Source organism: Piliocolobus tephrosceles, chromosome 17 (genome assembly GCF_002776525.5).
Source record: "Piliocolobus tephrosceles isolate RC106 chromosome 17, ASM277652v3, whole genome shotgun sequence".
NCBI lineage: Eukaryota > Metazoa > Chordata > Mammalia > Primates > Cercopithecidae > Piliocolobus > Piliocolobus tephrosceles.
The window spans coordinates 11,718,446-11,739,199 of NC_045450.1; the positions used below are offsets into that span (position 1 = coordinate 11,718,446).

General features: G+C 43.1%; 1 protein-coding gene across 5 annotated transcripts in view; it reads right to left on the bottom strand.

Moving 5' to 3' along the window:
* Positions 1 to 17,265, bottom strand: part of TXNDC11 (thioredoxin domain containing 11) — a 70,045-nt gene extending 52,780 nt beyond the window's left edge. For 2 of the 5 annotated variants that reach the window (XM_026446652.2, XM_026446655.2), the window contains exons 1-4: positions 16,810 to 17,265; positions 9,889 to 10,105; positions 7,534 to 7,631; positions 4,077 to 4,206 (exon numbers count right to left, since the gene is read on the bottom strand). In XM_026446652.2, the coding sequence (XP_026302437.1) occupies positions 4,077 to 4,206; positions 7,534 to 7,631; positions 9,889 to 10,105; positions 16,810 to 17,063 (699 nt within the window). In that variant the 5' untranslated portion in view covers positions 17,064 to 17,265. Of the gene's footprint in view, positions 1 to 4,076; positions 4,207 to 7,533; positions 7,632 to 9,888; positions 10,106 to 12,725; positions 12,772 to 16,809 lie in introns of those variants that run through there. The other 3 variants (XM_026446653.2, XM_023231148.1, XM_026446654.2) reach the window with 3 other exon arrangements.
* Positions 17,266 to 20,754: the final 3,489 nt, after the last annotated feature.

A 20,754-nucleotide genomic window follows, 5' to 3' on the forward strand; every position in this document is an offset into this window, starting at 1 on the left:
AAAAAAAAAAAAAAAAAAAAAAAAAAAAAAAAAAAATTCCACTCTAAGTAATTCAGTATCAAATCATCTGAATAGGCCTTTGAAACAATTCAACTATAGGACTTCTAAAAAAAAAAAAAAACCAAGATACAATTAGAACATTTCTTCTTCTAACGATAGAATAAGCATATATCAATAGAGTTCCGTATACATATAACAGAAGTTTACGTCAGCCGGGCACAGTGGCTTACACCTGTAATCCTAGCATTTTGGGAGGCTGAGGTGGGTGGATCGCTTGAGGCTAGGAGTTCAAGACCAGCCTGGTCAAATGGTGAAACCCCGTCTCTACCAAAAATACAAAAATAGCTGGGCACGGTGGCACATGCCTGTAATCCCAGCTACTCAGGAGGCTGAGGCACGAGAATTGCTTGAACCCAGGAAGTGGAGGTTGCAGTGAGATGAGATTGTGCCACCACACTGGGAGACAGAGCGAGATTCTGTCTCAAAAAAAAGTTTATGTCAGTAGAGAATATTATTTATTTCAGGACATCGTTGCTTCACAAATAATGAATGCTAATTATATTATTTTATAATGGTCCAAAATGCTCACAAATGTCTGGATTAGAGACAAATTTACAACTAATCAATAATTTTTTCCTTCCTTAAAATCCAGATCCTACACAAGAAATTTTTTTTTAAACAAGCAGGAAATTATCACACATACTCCTACAAGATGTTACAAACACATCTAACAGACATTACGTCTAGCAAAAAAACACAATCCTTCATTATGTCAAACCTTAGAAGTGCCATGAAAACATTAATTATTTTGACCCAATTTTGATATACTTAAATTTAAACACACTTGATACTGAAATACATATTTATAAAAAATATAAACTGAGATAAGGCTCTTGACCAAAACAAGTATCTTTCTTAGTAAGATGTCTTTAAATTAGCAAGCTCCTTCACATATTTAAACTGTATAGGCTTTTTTGTTTGTTTTTTGGAAAAAATAAGGAATTTGAGTAATAAGTTGAGTATCAGAGATAGCTCTAGTGATGACAATCTAACTCACTCCTAGCTATAATTCCCCCCCGATAACTTTCCAGCATTCTCTAGTCAAGGCACTGTTTAGTTTTCATCTTTTCTCTACTGCCACCATTATAAGCAGATAAACTTTTAATTATTAAATTAAGGCTTTCTGAGAGCCACATGAAAAAAGATGTGTTTTCTTCCTCTTAAGGCCTTAATTGGGAAAACTCAATTATTCAGAGCAGTAGTTCTTAACTGGGGGAATTTTGCCCCCTAAGGGGTATTTGGCAAGGTCTGCAGATATTTTTGGTTGTCACAAGTGAAGGGAGAAAAGGGTGCTACCAACATGCAGTGGGTGGAGGCCAGGGATACTGCTAAATATCCTGCAAAGCACAGGACAGTCCCCCAAACCACAGAATTATCTGACCTCCAATGTCAACTGTGCCAAGGTTGAGAAACCCAAACTTAGCAGAATATTCAAAAACTTATTGTGCTCTACTCCAGGGACTCCAAAAATTCCTTAACTTTCCTAATCATTCAACTGTCAAAACCATGACAGTGGTTTCATTTCCGGATCGAGAATTCTGTGTCTATGTTATAGGCAATGTGTGTGAAACTGACACATTTTCTAGGCTGTGCTATTTGGTATATTTTGCAAGACAAATGGTTTCACAAGCATCATGCTGGGCTTGACTAGTGAGTTATTTCACAATTAATCAAGTACTATCTATCTCTTGCTAATGAGACAATCTCATCTCAGTGAGAAGCCCAGCAAAAGATGACACAAACCTGATAAAAGCCACAGCTTTTGGGAGGAAGTCATTTTAAAGGCTGACAGAAGTGATCGAGGGACCCCATCTTGGTAGCACTCTTGTGGTTCCCATTTTAAAGGCAGTCCAGCTTAATCACTGTTGTACATCACTCTAATTCAGTGGGCTGCCAAAAAACTTTAATGTAATGTTTTAAATGTCATCATCAGTAATATCATCAGATTAGTGAGTCTAACATGAACTCCACATCAATACTTGGAGTCTTTTAAAGTACTGCTGGGCTGGGCATGGTGGCTCACGCCTGTAATCCCAGCACTTTGGGAGGCTGACGCAGAAGGATCGCTTGAGCCAAGATCGCACCACCGCACTCCAGCCTAGGTGACAGAATGAAACCCTATCTCAAAAAAATAAAATAATCCAGCCTGGCCAACAATGTGAAACCCCATCTCTACTAAAAACACAAAAAATTAGCCGGGTGTGATGGTGCATGCCTGTAATCCCAGCTACTTAGGAGATTTAGGCAGAAGAATCACTTGAACCCAAGAGATGGAGGCTGCAGTGAGCCAAGATCACGCCACTGCACTCCAGCCTGGGTAACAGAGTGAGGCCATCTCAAAATAAATAAATAAATAAATAAATAAATAAATAAATAAATAAATAAACAAAATAGAGTACTGCTAAAAGCAGGTCTGACTCCTGATTCTTCACCATTTTGCTGTGCCATCTCGAGTCGCTCTGGCTGTAACCCACTGCAGATCCATGTCAAAACCCACTTATCACAACTTTACTGTTAGAAGGAATGTCAAGGACATCCTGTCCCAGGCCCCTGATGCCCAGGAAGTGAGTAACCCGCCCCAAGTCACAGACCCAGTGAGTGTGCCAAAGGGATCAGGCCCCAGTACCCTGTCTCTTAATATAGCCGTCACCCACCAGCCTGCCCAGGGAAAATGAGAGGCAGGCCTCTGAGGTGCACAGACATCCATCTGCTATCTGTGTAATTAAAGAATATTTACTCTGATGCATAGCTAAGAACTATAAGCAGAATAACTAGATATTCATACTGCTGCTTGGGGAATCTCTGCTAACAGTTAACACATATGTAGAGTTTCTAACACAATTGAAAACAGCTATACTGATGTTCTGGTGAAAAAATTTGTATCCAATCTATACAGAATATAAATAGTGCGAACAGTAAAATTCAACTAGCCACAATTCTAAACTGTCAGGAAGGTCTGGATTTAGATGTTTTTTTATCTCTGTCAGATATTTATGGTCTTGATTTTGTCATACTTAAGTATCATTTTACTTGTACTCAAGTATGATTTTACACTTGCTCCAGTGAATTTTTTGCAGAACTACTTTTACAATTTTTGAGGTTACATATTTTAATAATCCCAATACTGGCCTCACAATAATAAGCCATTCTTAATATGCATTAAAGATCCTATAGGGCTGGGCATGGTGCCTCATATCTGTAATCCCAACACTTTGGGAGGCCAACATGGGAGGATCACTTGAGGCCCAGAGTTCAAGACCAGCCTGGCCAACATGGCGAAACCCTCTTTAGTAAAAATACAAAAATTAGCTGGGCGTGGTGGCACATGCCTGTAATCCCAGCTACTTGGGTGGCTGAGGCACAAGAAGCACTTGAACCCGGGAGGTGGAGGTTGCAGTCAGCTGAGATCACACTCCAGCCTGGGTGTCAGAGCAAGACTCTGTCTCAAAAAACAAACAAACAAAAAATACTATAAAAATAATTTACCAGGGGTTGAAGTTGGCAATGGGGAAGCAGGAAAGAAGCTACATTAGTAAAGTTAGAAAACTTTCTGTAAATAAGACCTTGAAATAGTTACATACTTCATAACATGGAAGGAAACATATTTCCAGTTTTCAAAAAAACCAAACTACAACTAACAAGAAAAACCAGGTATCTCATAGTGCAATGCTATGAGAAGTGTCAAATAATATTCTTAGAAATTTGCAGCTGCACATAAATTGTAAGTTAATTCTCATCTACTCTAAGTTAACTGTGAGGCAAGATGAAAATCTGTTGAAAATTCCCTAACAAAAAAAGAAAGATTTTGCTAGTACTCTATTCTCTTAAAACTCTCTTGGACAAAACATCCTTACAATCAGTATCTCAGAAAGCATTTAACTGGGGCTGATGCATCACATGACCTTTGACTTGCTGCAATTCAGGAGGTTTTTTTTTAAACCCCTTTAATACAAACAATCCAATACAACCCAGTGAAAGGCCTTGAGTATGGAGGAGGAGATATGAAAGACAAGTACCTCGTAGTTTGAGAGAAAATCTAGTAATTCTGATTGAGATGGGATGTAGAGAAGTGGTTTCATCACCCGGCGGACAAACTTCTCAATGTAAACAGCACTCATGGGGCCTTTGTATTCGATTGGTCCAAAACTAGTACCAAAAAATAAAAATAAAAATAAAAAAATAAAAATAATACACCATGCATTAAGCCTGTAATGTAGAACTAAAATCATCACCACCACAAAATGAAAATGTCTTGCTTTGGGATCCAACCAAGTCACAGATCAGTAGCCTGCTTTGCTCAGGAGGTAACCAGAGAATTAAGAATAAGCATTTTAGGTGAGGAGAGGCAGAAACAGCCCCATCCTTCTATGATCTTGAATTCAACTGCAAACTGAATTGCCAAACAAAAAGCATTTATTCTTGTCTCTGAAAAAAAAATTAATTCCCACAATATTTCTTTTAAAAACAAAACAGAAAGACAACCCTGGAAATTGACCTCATGCTAAGGGATTCCAGGATTTAACTATACAATTCAATGTAGGCGGGCAGACTTTCCTTCTACTAGTCACTGTAAGGTAACGGACAGGTTGAACAGTTGGCCCATGCCCTACTAAAAAGAAATAGACGGACAAAGGATCACTGAATTAACCTTAAACTTATTTGAAGCTTTATTACAACAACAACAAATTATGTGAAGGTCTAAAGTCAGTGACCAGTATAAATGATCTTTCTTCCTTTCCCCTCCAGTTGTGCCTGGGAACACACACAATTTGATTCAGTGCCACTAAGTAATACCACCACCATTCAGTTATCCTTCTAAACTAATCAGAATTCTCATGTGCCTCTCTTCAATTTCACACAATACAGACACTGCCCATATATAACTGGATGGTAGGTGGCAAGGGTGGGGGGTTATGGTGAAATTCAACAACTGCATAATCATTCTTTTCTCTAAACAGAAATTGACATTAAGCTTACTGTTAACAGTAACAATAGAGCCCAGTGAAGAATGTTATAAAGGCTGTGATTGTAATACCAGAATACATGGTTACAGAAATACACACAGACACACACACACACACACACACACACACAGACACACACAAACACACACACAGTGATGAGATAAACACAATTCTTCAAAGTGCACTGCAGAATGATGTCAAAGGAATCTTAGCATGAAAAAAAATTAAAACAGTATTCTCTACATGTACAGCTGGGAGACAGTTAAGAATTCGACCAAATCAAAACTTACTACAAATTAGTTCAGTCTAAAAATTACCACCACCACCAACCCCATCAACCACCAATAATTTTTAATTTAAAGGAAGAAATCAAAAAAGCATCTAACTTATTTTGTTCCAGAAAAAGGAGCTACCAATCTGGAAACCTCAACTACTCAGGCCAAGAGGCTTTGCTGAGTTTTCCTGGTGTGATGTTACAAGGGTCCTAGTGACTTGTAAAACCTAACAACGCAAAGACAGGGGTGTGGAGGCAGGCATTTCAAGGTGCATACTACCTCAAATTCCTCATCTGTAAAATAAAAAGGTTGGACATATTTCTAAAGTTCCTTCGAGGTCCCTTCAATCTTTCTGCAAAAGCTAAGCAAACAAATATACATACATATATGACAATACTGTATACCCACATATCCCAAAATGACATTTGTACTTGATTCCATGGAACTCTTCTGATTTTAACGTCACATCACATTAAATCCACCTCTGAGCAGCCTGAAAGGACTATACCGCCCCACTAGGCTTCCGTGCCCTTTTTCAAAGCCAAAAAGAAATGCAAGGACTTCAGCAGGGCAAGCTCCTCATCCCATTACAGAGCACAGAGTTAAGTACACCACCTTACACTTACCTTTAAAACAAAAAGAGTAACTCTGAGAAAGTATTCCTGTATCCGAAAAAGCCTGTACTTGAACCTTCCACGTAAAGGCAGAATCTCTAAGTTACTGGCCAAAAAGTGGGGAAGAAATCTGAAAATCATCTTAGTGGTCCCTAAGCAAACACTGGCTTGTTACTACAAATATTAAAATACAAACTTCTAATATCCAGAGGAAAACGTGGGGGTAGAGATGGAGTAAGAAAGTATGTTTTTGCCCAAATACTATCTAATAGTTCCTGGGAGTCAATACTATGTGCTAGACAACAGTTTATGTTACAGACACAGAAATGGGATGAAATGTAACAGAGAACCCACAAATCATTGTTTGTTGATGTCTGCTATAAATCCCCAGTGATTAAGGCCCAAGAAGTTTAGAAGGAAAAAGGAAAGCTCTCTATTAATCAAATCTCCTTTACCCATTTTACCTTCAACAAACTCCAAGCCAATCACCCTGAACAAAGTCCAAAGTCCAAAGCCCTATCTCCTATCTCCAAAACCCTTCAAGTCAGATTTTTAGACATTCACAGCAGGGTCTGGGCTGTACTCTAGTACAGCCCAGGTTGAGACCAGCCTGGCCAACATGGTAAAACCCTGTCTCTACTAAAAATACAAAAATGAGCCAGGCATGGTGGCAGGCGCCTGTAAACCCAGCTACTAGGGAGGCTGGGGCAGGAAAACTGCTTGAACCCGGAGGCGGAGGCTGCAGTGAGCAGAGATTGCACCATTGCACTCCAGCCTGGGCAACAAAAACTCAACTCTGTCTCAAAAAAAAATTAAATAAGATAAAATAAAACTCCATTTTTCAGCCCTCTTTGTGACTTCAGAATTGTGGACATGGGACTGTGTACCTGTAGTAATTTTCTTCCCAATAGAAAAGATGGTAAGATACACTCTGGACTCTGCTAGCCTTCAGGTGAAAGGATGAGACATTTGGCGAATTTTTACATTACAAAACACTCTTAAAATATCTGAAATACATTGGAGTAATTAGTACTTTGAAAAACAATGCTGCCGGGCGCAGTGGCTCAAGCCTGTAATCCCAGCACTTTGGGAGGCCGAGAGGACGGGCGGATCACAAGGTCAGGAGATCCAGACCATCCTGGCTAACATGGTGAAACCCCGTCTCTACTAAAAAATACAAAAAACTAGCTGGGGGAGGTGGTGGGCGCCTGTAGTCCCAGCTACTCGGGAGGCTGAGGCAGGAGAATGGCGTAAGCCCAGGAGGCGGAGCTTGCAGTGAGCTGAGATCCGGCCACTGCACTCCAGCCTGAGCAACAGAGCCAGACTCCGTCTCAAAAAAAAAAAAAAAGGAAAAGAAAAACAATGTTGTAAAATGTGTAATGACATGAAAAGATGCTCAAAAAAGTGAGAAAAGCAGTTTAGGAAATAGTATTACTGCCTGATCCCATGTTTAGCTTTAAAAAGGGGGGTGGATTATCCAGATCTTTTATTTTTGCTTATCTGTATTATCTAAATTTTCTATAGTGAGTATTTAATATTTTAATATAGAAAAAATGCAAAATTCATTTATAAACTGGCAAACCAAACTGGAATGAGAGACACTATTTAAAAAGTTCTTACCTCCGATGATACAGATATATTACAGGAAAATAAAAGAAGTGTTTCTGTTTTCTGCATTTCCCCTGGTTCCACCAACAGTTAATTGCCACAAACAACACCTGCAGAGCCAAAAAAGGGTTTCAAATGACTATGAATAACAACTGAAAAGTTACCAAGATTTAAAAGATGAAATTAAAAATGGAACTATTCCTCTCTCACTGAAACAGAAAGTACGAAAAAAACTGTTTTGAATTTTCAAAGGTCATCATTTATCACTAAAATAAAAAAGAAAGACATACTCTTATTTATGATGTCCAGCCAGGACTTGGACCATGATTACCAATCTTACCATGCAGTACAGTTCAAGATTTTTGTGTGTTTCCAAAAATAAACCCACTTTTTTCCCTCCTGAGTACATGGAATAGTAAGCTCTCGATTTGGAAGAAGCTGAACTCTTCTTTAAAAAAAGCAGCAGCAGTCGTTGGATTGCACTATAGCCCCACCACCTGTAACTACATGATCGCAAACAAACTGCTTCACCCCTTAGGTCTGCGGTCCTGCTGCAGAAAAACAGGGTTAACAGCATCGGCTTGCAAGTGGTTGAGAATTAGCACAGGGCCTGGCGCACCAGAATATCATTATTATTATACTAATGCCATCACTCAGAAGGACATACTGCTTAGGTTGACAGTAAGGTAGCCAATTCACACTTACTAATAAAACACAATAGATTTCCCTCTTGTGCCCAACATGGGCAACATGAACTTTGTTCTCTAAATTTGGAAGGCTCCACAGTTTCTGAGAAAAACCAACTGAGAGTTCCAGATGAACTTCTGGAACCCGGCTGCCTACTCACGTTACTTCAGATCAGTGGTTCTGAGCAGGAGAGTCTCAGAAATTTGTGGGATGCTTTTTGCTTGCCACAATTACTGGGGGAAGCTACAGTGCATATGTAGGGCAGGGGCATTGGTAGATGTCCTGCTACACTCAAACCTGCTTTGCACACAGAAGAATCATCCATAGCATTCCAAAGGAGTTCAAAATGCCTGCCAAACACTGATGTTGGGGAAACACTGTTATTATCCAAGCCCAGAACCTAGCTCCATTTTACACGTGAATCTAAAGCATGCTTTTTGTGTTCACTGGATTTTTCAGGAAAGCAACTTCGATGTAAACTGAGAGCAGAAAGGGCTTTGTGTGGTTCAGGATTTTACCAAGATTGTTCACCACTTAGGATAATCTACTAAGAGCACTGTCCCTATGGCAGGTAAGTCACCAATATATCACCTTTATCAGTCTACATTCGTAACTATCCCACTCACAGCGGTTCTACATAAAGGTATATGGGCCCATTCTGACTGTGCACTTATATACCAAAATATATATAATTTAGTTACAAATTACTTCCGCCCCCAACTTTATGTTCCAGTCAGTGCATTAGATTATTTTGAAATTACATGTATAGGAAAAATTTATCATCTATGAATTCCTTTTCAGGAAGAAAAGGGGACATCAAAAAATACTTATTTTCTAAAGTGCAACTGGGGTCCACTGGGCTGAAAACCACTGCCATAACAGGTGACTTATTTGCCTATATATCTTTCTTACCTAGCCCAAAGGTGGCATTCCTTATCTGCTGAATATAGTTCTGGTCCAAATATTAAAAAGGTCAGCCTTGTTACAATGCAGTCATATCATACATAAATTTTCTTACCTAAAATACCTAACTAGCGGCCGAGTGTGGTGGCTTAAGCCTGTAATCCCAGCACTCTGGGAGGCTGAGGCGGGTGGATCACAAGGTCAGGAGATCGAGACCTCCTGGCTAACACAGTGAAACCCCGTCCCTACTAAAAATACAAAAAATTAGCTGGGTGTGGTGGTGGGTGCCTGTAGTCCCAGCTACTCAGGACGCTGAGTCAGGAGAATGGTGTGAACTTGGGAGGCGGAGCTTGCAGTGAGCTGAGATTGCGCCACTGCACTCCAGTGACAGAACGACACTCTGTCTCAAAAAAAAAAATAATAATAATATAAACAAATAAATAAACCTAACTAGCAAGTATCAAATGGATATGCAAAAACTAGGATTTTCAGTCCCTCTACCTTTTTCAATGCTGAAACCAAACAGTATGGCACCCCAGGATGAGCACTGGCCTGTGTTATGAGATTCAGAATCTGCTCCCACACTTGCTTCGGTCTACAATCACCATATTTGGAAATCCTTTCTGTTGCTTTACAGAAGGCTCTGTAACTTAGAAAGGACTCCCAGAGTTCACCTTGGCAAAGTCTGCCCATTGGGCAAGGTGTCTCTGTGGGGACATCCTGCCCTACATACAGGACTGAAAGTCATTTGATTCTTAAGCTGAATGTGAGCATTACCTGGTCTGAAAGCCGACTTGCTGCTTGCTGAATTTCTGCCCTGGCAGCGATGGACTGTCCACACCAAGGGGCATAGAAGAACAGCAGTACCACCTCTGAGTCCCGGCGAATGTACTCTGCATAGTCCAGCTGTCCCTGGAAGAGGTCAAGCACTGGAGACCTTGGGGAGAAAAAGCTGACAGGCGGCTTCGCTGGTATTATCACATCTTTTGCTCGACTAAAAAAGAGCAAACACAGAAAAGATTGCTTAGTTTATCTTCTTCTAAAAATAGCTCTGTGGAAATAGAACAATAAAAGAAAAACCCTCTTTTGAATAAGAAAATGGAGTCCCAAAATCACTGCCCTAGAAAGGCAACATCTGGCTGAACAAATGCAAGACATGAATAATATGTTGGAAACAATTCTCTGAGATTCTGTCCCCTAGGTATAGGCTGGAAGGGCAGTGGAGAGCAGAGGAGGATGTCTTTGAATAATCCATATTCCTGCCCCCCACACCTCAAAGACTTCATCCTCCTTTTTCTGCAGCCTGGCTCTCCAAAGAAGCCACTTATCTCCAAGGGTTTAGAACCACCAGCATGCGAGCTCAGAATTACAGTGAGGGAGCATGTATACTACCACTAATGATTTCCATGGGAGATGCTCACAGTCAACTCAACTTTGAGAAAACATTAAGCTTATTAGCTGGAGTTGGCTTGTACTTATCCAGGGCATTCAGCTAACAGTAACAATTAAACAATAATATACATTCCTCCAGATATATATCATAATCCTAAGACTAATGAAAATGAGTAACAAAGCAACAGCCTATTTAACTGGAAAATGGGCTTTTTGAACACTTGAGCTTCCCACAAGAAAGAGATCAGGAGGAAAAAGAAAATAACACTGGACAAACAAGTGGTCAGAAGTAACTTTCCTCATCAAGACCTAAAGGTCTAGGCCCAGGCTGCATCCCACCAAGTAGAAGGCCCCTAGTAAACACCCTGAGCTGTCCAGGTATCTGCACTCACGTACCATAAAACCATTATAGCAGGTTTGCTAAGAAACAATGGAGACCCAATTATGCACTATCTAAATGAGATAAATAGAGAATATAAACATGGAAACCTAAAAAACGATTAGATTAACCCCAAAGAAAGTAAAGGAGGCCAGGCGCGGTGACTCACACCTGTAATCCCAGCACTTTGGGAGGCTGAGGCAGGCAGATCTCCTGAGGTCAGGAGTTCAAGACCAGCCTAGCCAACATGGTGAAACCCCATCTCTACTCAAAATAAAAAAGTAGCTGGGTGTGGTGATAGGCGCCTGTAATCGCTTGAACCCAGGAGGCAGAGGTTGCAGTGAGCCGAGATTGCACCATTGGACTCCAGCCTAGGTGACAAGAGCAAATTCCATCTAAAAAAAAAAAAGAAAGAAAGGAACAAGAAAAGAAGCCAGAAGGTACAAATGGAAAACGAGGAGCACAAAGGTACACTTAAACCCAACTACATCAACAATTACGTTACATATAAAAGGAGGGGCCAGGTGCGGCGGCTCACACCTGTAATCACAGCACTTTGGGAAGCCGAGCTGGGCAGATCACAAGGTCAGAAGATGGAGACCATCCTAGCTAACACGGTAAAGCCCGGTCTCTGCTAAAAAAATACAAAAAATTAGCTGGGCGTGGTGGCTGGGGCCTGTAGTCCCAGCTACTTGGAAGGCTGAGGCAGGAGAATCGTGTACGTTGCAGTAAACTGAGATCACGCCACTGCACTCAGCCTGGGCAACAGAGCAAGACTACGCCTCTCAAAAAAAAAAAAAAAGGAAGCAACCTAATTGGGAGGAACAGACTGCCAGACAGGATAAAGCAAGACCCAATTATGTACTATCTAAACGAGATATAGTTTAAATATAAAGATGTAGGATAAAGGCATAAGGATAGGAAAAGAAAAACTATGTAAACAGTGAGCATAAGAAAGCTGGCATGACTCATGAGGTAAAATGATAAACTGGGGTATATTCTTACCCCAGTTTACTTGTTACTCCACAATAAAAACGAAAAACAAAACCTACTCATATATGTTATAACTGGGATGAGTCTCAAAATGATTATGCTGAGTGAAAAAGGTGCTAAAGAGTACATGCACTATGACTGCATTTATATGAAATTCCAGAACAGGCAGAAGTATTCAACGGAGCAAGTCACCTATTTATTCACTCAAACTAATACTTTAACTTTCAATCAGAGAGCTTTCAGTCTACGTAGAATGCCTTTCATAACCCAAAAAACTCAATCACTTACACAACTATTCAAAAATTCTTTACTGAGCATCTATAACTATGCTTTGGGAACAAGCACTGAGGCTGCAGCAGCTAGCACTGTGTGTTGTCGAGGAGATCACTTTCTAGGGGAGGAAGAGGGGAGGAAAACAAGAAAAACATCAAATGTGTAAAAAATAAAAATATACAACATGCTCACTGCTATGTGAAAAATTTAACAAAGTGATGTACAGAAAGACATGGCAGCTACTCTGATGGAGTGGTGGTTTGGGAGGTGCTATAATTTAAGCTCTGAGACCTGAATGACAAGAAGATAGCCATGTAAGAGGTGGGGAGGGCACTACAGGAAAAAAAAAGGGACATGTTTTCAAGAGATCCAAAATTCTACTCTTTGGAGAAATTATTTTTCTACCATTCAAACCGCATATGGCCAAGCGTGGTGGCTCAGGCCTGTAATCCCAGCACTTTGGGAGGCCAAGGCGGGTGGATCACATGAGGTCAGGAGTTTAAGACCAGCCTGACCAATACAGTGAAACCCCATTTCTACTAAAAATACAAAATTAGCCGGGCATGGTGGTGCACACCTGTAATCCCAGCGACTTGGGAGGCTGAGGCAGAAGAATCGCTTGAACACGGGAGGCGGAGGTTGCCGTGAGCCAAGATCATTCCATTACACTCCAGACTGGGAAACAAGAGCAAAACTCCATCTCAAAAGAAAAAAAAAAAAAATGCAATGTAAGCATCAAATAATGCAATCTGAGGAAAAATGTAGGTCTGACAGCAGAAGAAAGGATAAAGAGCAACTCAGTAATTTTGCTCTGCATATTCAGAAGCATTCCCAAATGGGCCAGAGAAAGTACAAGGCCAGTCAAAAATCAAATATTAGCCAGGGAGAAGAAACACTGGCCTTTACTCCATCAGAAACATTGGTGAGTTTCTATTTAACTCATCAATCTGCTTCACATTTTGGAGAAACTATACCTAGAGTAAAGATTTCCTACAGCGATGAGGGCTATGGCTTGTGTACAAAAAACTCAAGAGTTGGTTGCAAATAAGGCGGCCTGTTGTTGCTGAGCCAGTGGCATGTGCCTATAGTCCCAGCTACTACTATACTCTGGAGGCTGAGGTGGGAGAATTACTTGAGCCCTGCAGTCTGAGGCTGTAGCATGCCATAATTGCATCTATGAATAGCCACTGCATTCCAGCCTGTGCAACATAAAAAAAAAAAAAAAAGCCTGTTGAAACCCCAATTTTCATATGAAATTCATACCTTACATCACTTCCTTGCAAAGACCATTTGAGGCAGCTTTGAAATTACAAAATGGAATAAAGCAAAATAAATACATGTATACATACATACGTATCTACACACAATTTTTTTTGCCTCTAAATCAAGGTAAAAGAAAGGTGAGCAGGACGATGAGACAGAGGTAAGTAAAGATTAGATGCCCAGAAATGCACAATTATTCACTGTGGCTCAACCCCAAATCAACCTTTTCCATATTATCTGGTTTGAACTCAGCCGAGCCACAGACACTGAAGAGAGCAGTGATTTATTTCAAGCCTGGAGCTGTTCGTAAAAATTAAATTAAAAAAAAAAAAAAAATCCTAGGCCAGGAGCGGTGGCTCATGCCTGTAATCCCAGCACTTTGGGAGGCTGAGGTAGGAGGATTACCTGAGGTCAGGAGTTCGAGACCAGCCTGGTCAACATGGTGAAACCTCATCTCTACTAAAAATACAAAAATTACCTGGCTGTGGTGGTGTGCACCTGTAATCCCAGCTACTCGGGAGGCTGAGGCAGGAGAATCACTTGATCCCAGGAGGTGGAGGTTGCAGTGAGCTGAGATTTAAAAAAATCCTATTCTCCCTTAAGCCTTATTAAAGCAAAGATCTTAAAAGTGAAAGAGGAAAAGGGAGGTAGAAATGTTAGCCAGTTGTACATCAATAGATAGTATCATCACATCATTCAAAGATGACCCTAAAAAAATTAATCTGAGTCTATTCAAAGACGGTCAAATTTGCCAGTGACACAGAAAGAAGATGAAGCAGCAGCGATTTACTGGTTCACGCTCCTTGCCTGAAGCAAGAAAGGATTTCATTTTGCCTACTCTAGTACCTGGATTTACTGTCCTCCTTCTGAATCTCAAAGGACTTCCATATCAATTAAGTCATGCCGTCTCAGAACAAACATTAACCATTATTTCCATACTTTAACAAACCGATGTAAATAAACTCCACACCCCTGCAGCGGGGAACCTCTCTTCCTAATTTGAACTTAAATGTCACCTCGCAACACTCTAACTTCTAAAATACTTTGTACGTTGTCCTTGTGGGAGACAATAATAAAGTACAAGGTTAAGAATCTAGGGAGGGATTGCACTGGGGAGTTATACCTGATATAAATGATGAACTGATGGGTACTGACGAGTTGATGGGTGCAGCACACCAACATGGCACAAGTATACATATGTAACAAACCTGCATGTTATGCACATGTACCCTAGAACTTAAAGTATAATAAAAAATAAAATAAAATAAAAGAAAAGAAAAAAAGAAAAAAAAACAATACCCCAATTAATTTGAAACAAATACTATGCATACAATTTCATTCATATTTAAGTATTATATCCAAAAGACAAAAGATATTCCTTAAAAATACTATCACAATACCACTATCAAATCTAACAATTTTAACAGTAATTTCTTAATATCATTAGTGTTCAATGTTCCCAGATTGTCTCATTTTGTTTTCTATAGTTTGTTTGAGTCTGGATCCAAATAAGGTCATAGTTTATGATCAAATGATATATCATTTGAGTCTCCCTTCAAAAAAAAAAAAAAAAAAAAGAATCTAGGTCCTGACAATAAATGATTCAAATTCCAGCTCAGTCACTTAACATGTGGGTACGATTTGGGGCAGGTTCTGAAACATTACCAAGGCTGGACTCCTTCATCTGTGCATTGGGAAAGATAACAGTACATTCAAACTTTAATGGGGACTGTGAGATTTAAATGACACCCATACTAGGCTCTCAATTATGTATTAAATGTATAAATGCATTCATGGAAACAGTGGTTCCCAAGCAGGCAGTTATGCTCCCAGGGGACATCTAACAATGTCTGAAGCCACTGTGGGTTGTTACATCTTGTGGGGTGAGCTACTGGTATCTAGTGGGTAGAGGCCCGGGATGCTGCTAAACACCCCACAGTGCACAGGGCAGCCCCCACAACACAGAACTATCTGACCCAAAATATCAACAGTGCGAAGACTGAGAAACCATGCTGACAGTACAGTACCTGGCCCATGGAAAATGCTCACTGAGAGTTATTATAATTTATCTTTCCACTAAAATCCACTAAAATCCCCAATCTTCTGACACCTCTTTGACAACCAGTCACATATCATGCTAAATAAACTAAAAAATGTTCCAACGTGAAATCACAGATTATGATCATAGCAGCAATACAGATCTTACAAACTGGGATCCCAAAAGACCCACTGTTGATTTGGGAGACCAGAAGTACACCTGAAATATAAAGCTAATTTTGTATGTGTGTACATTCCTGAAAAGACACACATGAGCTTTCATTTACCTACTCCCTACACCCCAGCCTACTGTCAGGTCTTTTTATCAATTCCAGGGAAACACCAAGCTTGTCCAGAATCAGAACCTCCAATTTGCTGTTCGCTCTACCTTGGACACGCTCCCCACAGATCTTCCCAGCGCTGGACCCTTCTCCTTTTTATATAAGCTTCAAATGTCACTTCCTTAGGAAGTCTTTCCTCACCGCCATCGTTTCTATGCCCTGCATAGCACTGAAGCTTTAAAAAATTATATTATGTTACTTGCTCACTGTACCATTCACTCAAGGGAGCAAAGAGTTCGCCTGGACGAGCGTCCGGCACACAGTAGGTGCAGATAAATAATCGTTACATCAGGCCGGGTGCGGGGGCTCTAGGCTGTAAATCTCAGCATTTTGGGAGGCCAAGGCGGGTGGATCACGTGAGGTTAGGAGTTCGAGACCAGCCTGGCCAATATGGTGAAACCCCGTCTCTACTAAAAATACAAAAATCAGCCAGGTGTGGTGGCGCCAGCCTGTAATCCGAGCTACTCGGGAGGCTGAGGCAGGAGAACCCCTTGAAGCCGGGAGGCGGAGGTTGATGTGAGCCGAGATCGCACCACTGCACTCCTGCCTGGGCGACAGAGCGTGACTCCATCTCAAAATAATAATGATCGTTAGATCAATGAGAGCGGGAATTCTAAGAGCGGTCTGGAACTCTCAGACGGTTGTGGATCACTTCCACCGGACGCTTAAAGGGAATGAAATCGGTGAGAAATGAGGGTCCTACAGCCTGGGCCGAAGTGACAGGTCCACCCCTAGAGACTACAACAGGTGAGGAGCACCCCTGACCCTCCTCCCTCGGCACTAAAGCGGGACGATGGGGCGCGGGGCTGCACCCGGAAGCCTCGCCATAATGTCCGCGGGCGGGCCGGGGCAAGGGGAAGGTGGGAGGCCGTGGCCGCAGGCTCCAGGAGGGGTCAGAAGTCCTGGGCAAGGTCAGGCCCGACCTCCCCGGCGGAGGCCGCTGCGACCCGGCCCTGCAGGCTCCAGGCGGCAGAGCAGGGGGAGCGCCGCACCGGGGGCCCGGGGTCCGGGCCGCCTCACCTGCAGGTGAACTTGAGGGCGAGGAGCAGCGCGCAGCCGAGGGCCACTGCCCCGCAGAGCAACTCGGGCCGCTGGCGCGCCATGAGGGAGGCGCCACGCAGCCCGCGACGGAGTCGCCCCGCCGAGGACGCTGCGGCCGGGGCCGGGCTCGGGCTGAGGCAGTCGGAGCCCGCGGGGCCGCCACCACCCCCTCCCTCGTCCTCGGCGTCCTCGCTGCTGCTGCTGCCGCCGCCGCGGCCTCCGCATTCCGACATTACATGCTCCCCGTCGCCGGCTTTATACCGCCGCCGCCGCCACCGCCTCGGGCCCGAAGGCCCGGCCCGACCCGTGGCTCCCCAATCCCGCAGCTCGCCGCACCGGCTAACCCGGACACTCCACGTCAGCCGCGCCGCCGCCTCAGGGTCCGCCCCATCTCACACCCCAGAGCACACGGCTCCTCCCACCGCTCACAGAGTCCGCGCGGGCGACGACACCGCCCAAATCCCCGCCCCCAACGGGCCACGCCCTGCACACTACGTAAATGCGCGGAAGCCTGCCCCGCCCGCAGCCCCGCCTTCGTCTCACCGGCCGCGACCCCGCTCGCGGAGTTTGCGCAGGCGCCGTCGCGGGGCGTGGAGAAACTGCTGCCTTGGGATCAGGCCCGCGGGGAACACTTGGAACGCTGACACCACTGTAGTCTCGTCTCACCGCGTTAGGTTTTAGGAGCTGTAACGACAGCAGCAATCGTGTCCACCATTCTCACTACAGGCCTCGAAGCACGTAGGTGCCGTTTTTTATCCCCACTTAACTGAAGGAAAAAAAAAAAAACGGCCGAGCGCAGTGGCTCAAGCCTGTATTCGCAGCACTTCGGGAGGCCAAGGCGGGCAGATTACATGGGACCAGGAGTTCGAGACCAGCCTGGCCAACATGGCGAAACCTCGTCTCTGCTAAAAATACAAAACTATTAGCCGGGCGCGGTGGCGGGCGCCTGTAATCCCAGCTGCTGAGGCAGAGAATTGCTTGAACCCGGGAGGCGGAGGTTGGCAGTGAGCGGAGATCGCGCCATTGCACTCTCGCCTGGGCGAGAGACTCTGTCTCAAAAAAAAAAAAAAAAGAGTTGTCCTCCAATCTCAATAACTACAAGCTAGACAAACTTTCGAGGGCATTAAGACAATATGGTGTTATGCCACAAACAAAAGGCACAGCAAACAGCCAGTAGTTGAGACGCCACCTCTGCCACAGGCCAGCTATGTGACCCAGGTGCAAATCTCATCACTTCCTGTGTGGTTCTGCTTCTGTGGATGTAGAATGGGGCAATCAATGGCTGTCTTGCTCGGTTGGCCAGACATTTAATGTGTTAACCACCCAGGCCCAACATGTTGGGAGTTCATGTACACCAACCGTTTTCCTACTTGTTTTCTGTATCTCCCTTTTTTTTCTTTTTTTGGTTGTTTTTTGATACAGGGTCTGGTGTCACCCAGGCTGGAGTGCAATGGCGCAATCATAGCTCACTGCAGCCTTGACAACCCCAGCTCAAGCTCTCCACCCCCCTCAGACTCCCAAGTAGTAGGCAACACAGATGTGTGCCGCTACCCCCAGCTTTTTTTTTTTTTGTTAACTTTTTGTAGAGACAAGGTCTCTCCATGTTGCCTAGGCTGGTCTTTCTTTTTTTTTTTTTTTTTGTTGAGACGGAGTCTCGCTCTGTCGCCCGGGCTGGAGTGCAGTGGCCGGATCTGTTTCACCGTGTTAGCCAGGATGGTCTCGATCTCCTGACCTCGTGATCTGCCCGTCTCGGCCTCCCAAAGTGCTGGGATTACAGGCTTGAGCCACCGCGCCCGGCCTAGCCTAGGCTGGTCTTGAACTCCTGGGCTCAAGCGATCCTCCCATCTGGGCCTCCCAAAGCATTAGGATTATGTAAAAGCATGAACCACTTCACCCACCTGTGGCATCTTTTTGTTCCTTCTTTACTGCCTTATTTTGTAGAAAGTAGCTATTTTCTAGTATAACATTAATTCCTTTAATTATTTTTAACTTGTCTCTCATCCCCCTTTGTTATTATTACCCTTATTATCTATGTTACAAACCCAACCATAGTGTTAATCTTGTTTTAAAAAGCTAAGAGAAAAAATACATAGTTACAGAGTTTTTTTAACCTTCTAATTTGCCATTTATATTTCTGTTGATTCCTTTGTGTAGATTAGAGTTACACAATTTATTGCTAAAGAAAATAAATATGGTCAAAAGTCACCAGTGTCCTCATTCACTGTAGGTTGCTGGAACAGAATTTACCCTACACTTCCATAAAACATCTGACATTTGCACAGGGCTTCCTGAGGTCCAAAATACTTTTGTTGTCTGTAGTTTGTCTCACGAAACCCACAGTCCTTTGTGAGCAAATGCGAGGCAGTGTCTTACTGGCCAGAAAACCACCCTGGATTAATAAAAGAATACCTCTTTTCCTCTTCACTTTCTGAGCAACTGGGGCGCTGCTCTGGCAGCAGAACGTTCTCTTTTTCATTTTTTGTAGAGATGGGATCTCGCTGTGTTGCCCAGGCTGGTATTGAACTCCTGGCCTCAAGTGATCCTCCTGCTCTGGACTCCCAGAGTTCTGGGATCTCAAATCTGAGCCACTGCAGCTGGCCCGGAACGTTCTTCTGAAACAATTATAAATTTGTTTCAAAATACGCTAGGCCTTTGGGGTCAGGCTGTACTGCTTTTCAAAGGTTAGGTTAGCCCTAACTTGTCCACACCAACTTGTATCTGAGCTTTACCTGGCCACTTTTTTTTTTTTTTTTAATTAATTAATTTATTTTTCTGAGATGGAGTCTCTCTCTATCGCCCAGGCTGGAGTGCAGTGGCACCATGTCGGCTTACTGCAACCTCCGTCTCCTGGGTTCAAGCAATTCTCCTGCCTCAGCGTCCCAAGTAGCTGGGATTACAGGTGCCCACCACCACGCCTGGGTAATTTTTGTATTTTTAGTAGAGACAGGGTTTCACTGTGTTGGCCAGACTGGTCTCAAACTCCTGACCTCAGGTGATCCACCCACCTTGGCCTCCCAAAGTGCTGAGATTACAGGCATGAGCCACCGCTCCCAGCCTCTTGGCTAGTTTTTATACCAAGATCAAGTTGCTGGGGGTTTGAGGAGGGAATGGGGCAGAGGAATATACATGTCATGTGCTATAACAGTGGTCCCAGAAAATTATGATACTGTTTTTATTGTACCTTTTCTTTGACAGAGTCTTGCTCTGTCAACCAGGCTGGAGTGCAGTGGCACCATCTTGCTTCACTACAACCTTCACCTTCTGGGTTCAAACAATTCTCATGCCTCTGCCTCCCAAGTAGTTGGGATTACAGGAGTGTGTCACCATGTCTGGCTAATTTTTGTACGTTTTGTAGTGATGGGGTTTTGCCATGGTGGCCAGTCTGGTCTTGAACTCCTGACCTCAAGTGATCTGCCTGCCTTGGCCTCCCAAAGTGCTGAGATTAAAGGCGTGAGCCACCAGGCCCGGCCCACTATACCTTTTCTATGTTTGGGTAAATTTAGATACACAAATACCACTGTGTTACAGTTGTCTAAGATATTTAGTATAGTAACATGCTATACTGGTTTGTAGCCTAGAGCATATAGTATATAGCAATAGCGTAGGCATGTAGTAGACTATACTGTCTAGGTTTGTGTGCGTGTACTTTATGGATATTGACACACTACTGATATCCCCTAACAATATGTTTCTCAGAACATGTCCCTGTGATGCATGGCCATGTATTTCCTCCATATTAATCCTTCCTTGCCCAGAAGGTTGAGGCTACAGTGATACAGTGAGCTAAGGTTGTGCCACTGCACTCCAGCCTGGGGACAGAGCAAGACTCTGTCTCGAAAAAAACCAAAAGAGTATTTGAAACCTGCCCTAACTGCTCTCCTTCAGTTTCCCAATTGGTGCAGGTCCCTGGAGCTAAATCAAAAC